This window comes from Galeopterus variegatus, unplaced genomic scaffold, assembly GCF_000696425.1.
Source record: "Galeopterus variegatus unplaced genomic scaffold, G_variegatus-3.0.2 Scaffold6635, whole genome shotgun sequence".
NCBI lineage: Eukaryota > Metazoa > Chordata > Mammalia > Dermoptera > Cynocephalidae > Galeopterus > Galeopterus variegatus.
Window position 1 is genome coordinate 106,440 of NW_007732746.1, and position 10,165 is coordinate 116,604.

The 10,165-nt window shown below is 47.1% G+C and overlaps 1 protein-coding gene across 1 annotated transcript in view; it reads left to right on the forward strand.

Annotated features, from left to right (window-relative positions):
• Positions 1 to 3,798, forward strand: part of PADI4 (peptidyl arginine deiminase, type IV) — a 42,708-nt gene extending 38,910 nt beyond the window's left edge. The window contains exons 14-16 of the mRNA XM_008591097.1: positions 883 to 953; positions 1,409 to 1,549; positions 3,565 to 3,798. Of these exons, the coding sequence (XP_008589319.1) occupies positions 883 to 953; positions 1,409 to 1,549; positions 3,565 to 3,798 (446 nt within the window). The remainder of the gene's footprint in view (positions 1 to 882; positions 954 to 1,408; positions 1,550 to 3,564) is intronic.
• Positions 3,799 to 10,165: the final 6,367 nt, after the last annotated feature.

A 10,165-nucleotide genomic window follows, 5' to 3' on the forward strand; every position in this document is an offset into this window, starting at 1 on the left:
GGAGCAGCAGAAGGAGGGTCACGGGGAGGCTCTGCTGTTCAAAGGGGTCAGGGGTAAGTGGGCCATGCCTTGTTCTGTCTGGGCACCTTCCTCTGCCTTCACGTGCTTTATTGCCAGATAGAATGATCCAGGCAACGGATACCTTTGGAGCACCTTACTGTGCACCAGGCACCATGCCAAGTGCTGAAGATACTGTGTGAATAGGGCAGAATAGCTCCCAGCAAGTCAATAAAACAGGGGCTTTGGGAGGTTGTCTGAGTGGAGCTTAAGGAAGGATTCCTGGAGGAAGCAAAGACCAAGCAGGAGCATGAAGGATGAACAGGAGCTGGCCAGGCAAATGGGGCCGTGAGAGGAGAGGAAGGGAGATACTGCAGACAGAGGGAACAGAGAATGCAAAGGCTCAGAGGCAGGAGAAATCACATTGTTTCAGTAGCTGAGAAGAGTTCAGTCTGGCGGGAGCACAGAATGAGAGTTATTGTTTTGCGGGAGCACAGAATGAGAGTTATTGTTTTCAGTAAACTTCACAGACATGGGCTGGGGTCAGAGGCTGAGAAGCCTCCGTGGCTGAGAGTTTTCATCTGATATCTGTAGTGCTCGCATGTTGCGTGGCACCAGGCAATGGGCAGACCCGATTCTTTCTAAACGAGATCTCTTTGAAGAGAATTTAAAGGAGTAAGAGCCACATTTTTAGTGAGAATTTACACTGCTAAAATATTTTGTTAAAGGCATTTGCCTTGCAGATGCTCATGGCTAAACTATATGATAGGAATTATTACTGCCCCCATTTTACAGACAGGAACACTGAGTCCCCACTGTACCTGCTGGGAAGAGGGAAATCGACCTCTGAATTCATTTATGTTTTTTGTTTTTTTTCCATGACAGAAATAAAACAGCAGAAAATAAAGGACATTCTGTCAAACAAGATATTGAGAAAACACAATTCATATGTGGAGGTACTGTCTTGGGTGCCCAGGAGATGCCACAACCTGGGCAGACCTGACACCCTCTACACCGAGCCTCCTTTCTCTGTGATTAGGGGCACAAGGCAGGAGCCCTCCTGGGCTACATGTTGGCTGGGTGGTGACACACAGAAGCCGAGGGAGAGGCTGAGTGGGACAGTGTGGGAGGCCCACAAGGTCCCACAAGAGTACTGGCTAACAGCCCCTCTATGTCAGGGAGCCCGGAGCCACCCATCACTGCCTTCCTGATCCTGTCTCTGTCCTTCCCTTGGCCAGGGAGCCTCAGCCCATACTGTCCCTGCCTCCCCAGCAATCCTCCCCCATCTGCCTCTCGCTCTCTCCCGCAGAACTGCATCGACTGGAACCGAGAGGTGCTGAAGCGGGAGCTGGGCCTGGCCGACGGTGACATCGTTGACATCCCGCAGCTCTTTAAGCTCAAGAAGACGCAGAACTGCATCGACTGGAACCGAGAGGTGCTGAAGCAGGAGCTGGGCCTGGCCGACGGTGACATCGTTGACATCCCGCAGCTCTTTAAGCTCAAGAAGAATGAAGAAGGGATTCTCAAGGCCAATGCCTTTTTCCCAAACATGGTGAGGAGGTGGCGGTCGGCTCACCTTTGCAAATGGCCTTTAAACCCCAGGATGTGGCACAGAGGTAGCTTAGTTAGAGAGGCCAGCTGGGCTCTTGGGACAGGTCTAGGAGGCCAGGCTCTTCTCCTCACCTGCTGGGGTTTGTGTGGCCCTATACAGCCTGCAGAGCACCTTCTGGTATCTCACAGCAATGCAGGAGTCAGGTCTGTCGGCACCTGTGCCTTACAGGTGAGGCACAGAGAGGTGAGGTCTCTGGCACAAGAACACACAGCTGGCAAGAGATGGGAATCAGAGCTCAACTTCACAGCCAGGAAAGGATCTGGCTGCAGAACCTGTGTGCTAACCACTGTGCTGCACTGCTGCCTCCCTGCAGGAGGTTTGGGGGACAGGCAGGGTGTCAAGCAACAGACATGCTGCTCTCAGGTTGTGTTAATCATCCTGAAGGGAACATACGTGGGGGCACCCCCTCCGACTGGGTGGTCCAGGAAGGCCTCTCCTAGGAGGTGAGTCTGGCACTGCCTAGGCTGAGTGGGACTCACCCATCTGAAGGGTGGATTTGAGGGTGACCCCACCTTTGCCGAGAATTTTTAACTGTGACCCTCCAAGCACTATCTCAATGTCACCTATTGTATTTTTACCACCTCCATGCCCTGTTACTCCCTCTCTACAAAGAATACCCAAGGGCCATGCAGAAACTTCACCCAATTCCACTGGGGCCCCTCAGTCACTCCCTCCTTCTGGGGCTGGGGGCTACAATTCAGGGAGTAGCCAGCAGTCCCAAACACAGTGGTTCTCAAAGTGGGTTCCCAGGGCCCTGGGGTTCCAAGGCAGTGCTTCAAATCTGGTGGTTTAGATTTTCTGTTTTATTCATTGAGATTCTGCAAAATATTTTGTTTGGAATAAAGGGTCTCTTGGCCAAAAGAAGGCAGGAGTGAGGGCATCTCCCCTTACCCCCTGAATAAAACTCCTTGGCCTTAAGCATTTGGTTTCCTCTCGGGTTTAGCAAAGCCAGGCTTCCCAGCACAGGAATGAAAGTTCACACCAGCAGCGAGGGGATGAGGTGTCTGAAACGTAATCAGCATTACGGAGGGCTGACTCTGTGCCTTCGCTAGTCAAGGCCCCTGGAGGGAGCCTAAACATGAGAAATGACTCTCCCAGGAGGCTGTTGTGGGAGGAGGGTGCTGGGGAGTGGTCCTGGAACAGGCAGAGAAATTAACAACAGAAGGCATTGGCACAGGATGGGTCTGAGCAGCGACAGAGAATGAGATGCCCCCTCCAGGACTCATGACCCATGGAGAATGGCTGTGCCCCTATGTGCCCACACAGTGCTGTGCATGCGTGTTCTTAGCTAATTGTCACAGCAATGGAAACATGTATGTGGGCTCCTTTTGCCAATGAGGTTCAGAGAAGTGAAGTGACTTGCCTAAGGTCACACAGCTATTGAGTAACAGAGCTGGGATTCAAACCCACGTTGGCCTAGAACCAAAATCCTCATACTTCGTCCTCACCGGGCCACCTTCCAACATAATGGAGAAAACAAAGTCATTTACATAAGCCCCAATATATAGAAAGTTCTACGACAGAGGTGGTCATTTATTCACCCATTCAACAGATATTTACTAAGTGCCTAATATGTGCCAGGCACGGTGCTAGGGGTTATGGGAGCATAGAGAAGGAGTGACTGCCAGAGTTCAGGGATTCATGGGCAACTTCACAGAGGGACTGGCATTGGAGCTGGCCCTTGAATAATATGAACAGTTTATCAGGTGGCAGGTGGCAGGATGGGGGAGGACAATGTAGTGTTAAGAGATGGACCCTGGAGTCCAACAGACTTGGGTATAAATCCTAGACTAGCCGTGCAGCCTTTGGCAGCTCACTTTATCTGTCTGGGCTTCAGTTTCCTCATCTGTAAAGTGGGGCTATTGTTTCCAAAGGTCAGAGGAGGGAGGGGACACTCAGACCGTGATGCAGGCCACATGCTGCTGCCTCTGACCTGGGACCTCTCTTCCCTGCAGGTGAACATGCTGGTGCTGGGGAAGTACCTGGGCATCCCCAAGCCCTTCGGGCCCATCATCAAGGGCCGCTGCTGCCTGGAGGAGAAGGTGCGGTCCCTGCTGGAGCCGCTGGGCCTCCACTGCAGCTTCATCGACGACTTCACCCCCTACCACATGCTGCACGGGGAGGTGCACTGCGGCACCAATGTGCGCCGGCAGCCCTTCCCCTTCAAGTGGTGGAACATGGTGCCCTGAGCCACTCTTCCCTGGGAACCTCCCGGCCAGAGGTTGCTTGTCCCCTGCAGTGTGGCCCAGCGAGAGCTTTCAGGGATATGTTGGCACCCGGGGGTGGCCAACCCTCCCATCAGTGGCTTGTTTCCTTCTCCTATGCTCCAGTTCCTGGGGCCCTTTCTGCGGTTCCCAAGATGGTCCTAGCGTTGCAAACTCAGTTCTGCTCTAAGAAGCTGCGATAAAGTTTTTTTGAATCACTTTGTACGTGAGGTCAAGATATTGTTCCTACCATTCACTTGTTTACTCATTTGTCATGGTTGGGGTGACTGCTACAAACTCTAAAGTTCTGCCAGGCTATGCTGAAGGCCAGTGTCACTGCATGTGTCTTTTGCTCCAGGCCATATATTTGGTCTATAAAATATTGCCTGATCCTAGGTGGTCCTGAGCTTCCCACAGAACCTCTCCAGGAAGAGAAGGAAAGAGGGGGGACAGGGAAGGGGGAGAGGGTGGGCTGAGCCCTCCTGGGGGCCCGGGCACATCTCTCTTTAAAGCCACATTGAAATCAGTTCCCAAACAGCCAGCGGGTGCATCCTGAGGTATATGGCTGTCCATTTGATCATTCACTTTAATGCTGTGTGTCTATAAAATACATTCTTCTGTGTGTATATTTCATAATAAAAATTAAAATTCTAATAGACTGGATTACAGGGGCATATGGGCAGGAAGAGCAGGTCCCCCAGCAGGAAACAAAGTCACACCAGCCTCAGACCACACAGTGAGGTTTACAAGGTTCTGAGGGCAAAGGTGGAGCCTAAGAATTTTATTTCCCTTCATGTGGTCTTTGGAGAAAAAGGCAACAGACTGATGACAATGCAAGAACCCAGGGGACATAGGATTAGACTGTTGTGTCCAACACACCCAGGCTTCAGGGTTGGTTTTTTTTTTTTTGTCCATCCCCTTTGTGGTTTCCATTCCACTTGCTTGAAAGCAACACAAAGCAGGCCCTGTTCTAGCTTGTTGGCTGCTGTGCCTTGGGCCACCTAGAACAAAGCATGGCACGTGCTAAGAGTGATGGATTTTTGTGGAGTAGAGTAATGCATCTCCTCGGTGTCCTTTTTGTATATTGTCTTTTATGGCCCTGACGTTGGGACTTAGATTCCTCTGTGGAAAATAAAACTTGAGCCAACACCTGGGGGTCCTGAGATGAGGCCCATGGGCCAGTCCTGCACCTGCCCACAATCAGATCCTAGAATGTACTTATTAGCCACTTGTGGATCTTTGGGGTGTATGACTCACCTGCTCATGTCCTTCGCCAAATTTCTGCTTAAATTTTTCTAATTCATTTTAAAGAGTTATTTTTGCAATAAGGATATTAATCTTTGTGTGTTAAAAAAAGAAAAGAAAAGAAGTAGAGAGTAGAATAATGGTTACCAGAAGCTGGGAGGGGTGGGGGTAAGGGGGAAGATTAGGGGTAAACTAATGGGGACTAAACTATGCTGTCTACCATAAGTGAGTCATTGTGCAGGATATGCATGTATTGAAACAACACACTGTACCCCACAAAAATAAACATGAATAAAATTGCATTAAAAAAAAGAAAAGATTTTGGTATATGGTAAGAGGTACTGGTCTTGTTGCATTCTTCTACATATAAATGCCCAATTTTCCCAGCACCATTTACTGAAGAGGCAGTCTCTTCCCCATACTTTGTCAAAGATCAGATGGCTGTAGGTACATGGGTTGACTTCTAGATTTTCTATTCTGTTCCATTGGTCTGTGTGTCTGTTTTTCTGCCAGTACCATGCTGTTTTGGTTACTATTGCTTTATAGTATAGTTTAAAGTCAGGTAGTTTTATGCCTCCAGCTTTATTTATTTATTTTTGCTCAGGATTGCTTTAGCTATTCGTGGTCTTTTGTTCTTCCAAATGAATGTTAGGATTGTGTTTCCCAATTCTGAGAAAAATGTCATTGGAATTTTGATAGGGATTGCATTGAATCTGTAGATCACTTTGGGTAGTATAGACATTTTCACAATGTTAATTCTTCCAGTCCAGGAGAATGGGATATCTTTCCATCTTCTTGTATCCTCTTCAATTTCTCTCAACAGTGGTTTGTAGTTCTCATCATAGAGATTTGTCACATCCTTGGTTAAATTTATTCCTAGGTATTTTGGGTTTTTGGTAACTAATGAAAATGGGATAGCTTTCTTGATTTCCTTCTCAGCCAGTTCATTGTTAGAATATAGAAATGCTACTGATTTTTGTGTGTTTATTTTGTATCCTGCAACTTTGTTGAAATCATTTAACTCTAAAAAATTTTTTTGTAGAGTCTTTAGGCTGTTCTATATATAGGATCATGTCATCTGCAAACAGGGACAGTTTGACCTTGCCTTTTCTGATCTGGATGCCCTTTATTTCCTTCTCTTCCCTGATTTCTCTGGCTAGTACTTCCAACACTATGTTGAACAGGAGTGGCAAGAGTGGGCATCCTTGTCTTGTTCCTGTTCTTAAGGGAAAGGCTTTCCATTTTTCTCCATTCAGGATGATATTGGCAGTGGGTTTTTCATATATGGATTTAATTGTGTTGAGATACTTTCCTTCTATCACTCCAGTTAGGATGGCTAATATCGAAAAGACTGAGAATGACAAATGCCAGAGAGCATGTGGGGAAAGAGGAACCCTCCTACACTGTTGGTGGGAATGTAAAATGGTGCAGCCCTTATGGAAAATAGTATGGAGGTTCCTCAAACAACTACAGATAGATCTACCATATGACCCAGCTATTCCACTGCTATATATACCCAGAGGAATGGGGATCATCATGTTGAAGAGATACCTGCACTCCCATATTTATTGAAGCATTATTTACGATAGCCAAGAGTTGGAATCAGCCTAAATGCCCATCATCAGATGAGTGGATAGGCAAATGTGGTATATCTACACAACGGAATACTACTCTGCTGTAAAAAAAAAAAAAGAAAGAAAGAAAGAAAGAAATACTACCATTTGCAGCAACATGGATGGACATAGAGAAAATTATATTAAGTAAAATAAGTCAGGCACAGAAAGAGAAATACCACATGTTCTCACTTATTTGTGGGAGCTAATAAAAACAAATAAGTAAATAAACAAATGAATGGGGGGTGGGGGGACTGAGGAAGACACAACAATCACAACAACTCCTTGATTTTGTTAAGACATGTGAACAGATATGATGTTGATGGGGAGAGGGGAGAGAGAGAGGGAGGAAAAGGAGGAATTGACAAAGGGACACAAAAATCAACTATATTGTATATTGATAAATTAAAATTGAAAAAAGAAAGAAAAGAAAACTTGATGGCTCAAGATCTTTAAAACTGAGACCAGATCTTGGCTTCGCAGAGTCTGGGATGCTCAGAAAACATTTAGAGATACTGTTTTTTTTTTCATGTAGGCTATGGAAAACAGGCAGTGGTGAACAGATGGACATTAAGAGCTTCTGCCCTCATACTTCCTAATTTCAAAACACATTACAAAGCTACAGTCATCAAAACAGTGTGGTGCTGGCATAATGACAAATAGACACATGGAATAGAATAGAGAGCCCAGAAATAAATCGTCGAATATATGGTCAAATGATATTCAACAAGGGTGTCAAGATCATTCAGTGAAGAAAAGACAGTCTCTTCAGCAAATAGTGTTGAGAAAACTGGATATCCACCTGCAAAAAAATGAAGTTGCACCCTTACCTTACACCTTTATAAAATTGACTTAAGATGGATCAAACACCTAAATGTAAGACCTAAAACTATAAAACTCTCAAAGGAAAACATAAGTGAAAATCTTCATGATACTGAACTTAGCGAGGGTTTCTTGGATGTGACACCAAAAGCACAGACAACGAAAGCAAAAATAGACAAATGGGACAACATCAAACTTAAACTTTTGTGCATCAAAGGACACAATTAGCAAAGTGAAACGGCAACCTATGGAATGGGAGAAAATACTCCTATTTGCAAATCACATATCTGATAAGGGCTTAATAGAATATATGAAGAACTTCTACAACTCAATGACAAAAAAAATCAAATAACCTAATTTAAAAATGGGCAAAGAGGGGCTGGCCCAGTGGTGCACTGCTGCAGTGCGCTGCTTGGGAGTGCGGCGGTGCTCCCGCCGAGGGTTCAGATCCCACATACAGACCGGTTCCCACTCACTGGCTGAGCGAGGTGCGGGCGCAGCACTGAGGGTTGCGATCCCGTTGCCGGTCCCGGTCCGGTACGGGTGCAACACTGAGGGTTGCGATCCGTTACCGGACACGAAAAAAGACAAAAAGGAAAAAAAAAATGGGCAAAGAGGATCAGGCCAGTTAGCTCAGTTGGTCAGAGCCTGTTGTTATAACACCGAGGTCAAAGGTTTGGATCCCCTCTGGCCAGCTGCCAAAAAAAAGTGGGGGAGCAAAGGACTTGAATAGACATTTCTCTAAAGATGATATACAAATGGGGCCAGCCCGTGGCTCACTTGGGAGAGCGTGGTGCTGACAACACCAAATCAAGGGTTAAGATCCCCCTACCGGTCATCTTTAAAAAAAAAAAAAAAGATGATATACAAATGGCCAACAAGCATATGAAAAGATGCTCAACACCACTAATCATTAGAGAAATGAAGATAAAAACCACCATAAAATAACACCTCACACCCATTAGGATGGCTACCATCAAAAAAAAAAAGAAAAAAAAGAAAAACACAACAGGGGCCGGCCCGGTGGCGCACTGCTACAGTGCGCAGCTTGGGAAGCGCGGAGGCGCTCCCGCCCGAGGGTTCGGATCCCACATACAGACCGGTTCCCGCTCACTGGCTGAGCGAGGCGCGGGAGCAACACCAAGGGTTGCGATCCGTTGCCGGACACGGAAAAAGACAAAAAGGGAAAAAAAAGAAAAAGAAAAAGAAAAACACAACAGAAAATACAAGTATTGGCAAGGATGTTGAGAAATCGGAACCCTGTGCACTGTTGGTGGAATTGTAAAATGGTGCAACTGCTATGGAAAACAGTATGCAGGGTCCTCAAAAAATTAGAAATAGAACTACCATATGATCCAGCAATCCCACTTCTGGATACATATTCAAAATAATTAAAACAACACCTCAAAGACATTAGCATGAGGTCATCTCAAAACCTGAGAGAAAGGGCTGCCTGTAGAGCAAACAGGCCTCCATAGACAAAACTGAAGGCTTCGCTAGATCCCTGGGGCTGCAGAAGGCGGAGCGAGCGGGGGACAAAGCAGCCCTTGCAGTCAGCAGACACGTGGGTAAGCGCCAGCGTGCTCTGGCCATTTACGGGGGGCAGGGGTGCCAGGGAAGCCTGCAGGAGGGAACGTGCCACCCACCAGCCCCATCGAGCACGGAGCTGTCTCATGCCAGGGCCCACCAGGCAAGGACTGTCCTGTTCCTTTAGCCTTGCTCCCTTCTCTCCCTTTCCCAGAAACCATATGCATTTCTGAGGCTGCTGTAACACATTACCACAAACTATGTGGCTTAAAACAACTGAAACGGATTCTCTGACAGTTCTGGAGGCCAGAAGTTCGAAATCAGTCTCACTGGGCTGAAATCCGGGTGTCGGCAAAGCCATGCCCCCTGGAAAGTCTCAGGGGAGAATACGTTCCTTGCCTCTTGTGGCTTCTGGTGGCTGCCGGCGTTCCTCAGCTTGTGGCTGCGTCGTTCCAGACTCTGCCTCCGTAGTCACAGCACATTCTCTGTGTGTGTCAAATCTCCCTCAGCCTCTCCCTTAGGACACCTGTGATGATATTTGAACCCCATCCAGATAGCCCAGGAGAATCTCTTCATTTCAAGATCCTTAATTTAATTGCAAAGATTCTTTTCCGTATGAGATACCACTGGTTCCAGGAATTAGGACCTGGTGTCTTTTGAGTGCCCTTTATTCTACCTGCTATAGGTCAGAAATCACTGTGTGCAAACTGCAGCAGGCAGCCTGGGGAAGGAAAGAGGCCGAGCACTGCCTTTTCACAGCTCTAAGCTTTATACCTGCATGAAGCCCTAATGGGAAGGGAGAAAGATTTAACTTTATAAAACTGTTTCTTTTGTGTGGGACTCGACTTTCAAACTTCTGAGTTGAGACTGCTTGGTGGCTTTTATGTCTGGTTTCTGGAAACAGACTCTAGGATGGAGATTTGCCTGCAGGAGTTTTATGGGAGGAAGGGAGGGGGGTCTTCTCAGGACCCACACCTGGGAGGGAGTATGGGGCACAGAGTCAGAAGTTGAACTGAAATACAGTGGCCCAGAGGCTTCAGGCAATCCCCTGGGGAGCAGAGCTCTGGGGCTGGGAAGGGTCCTCAGAGTGGTCCTGAATTCAGACAAGGCAGCCTGGCCTTTGTTCCCTCCACGTTGGATGTAGC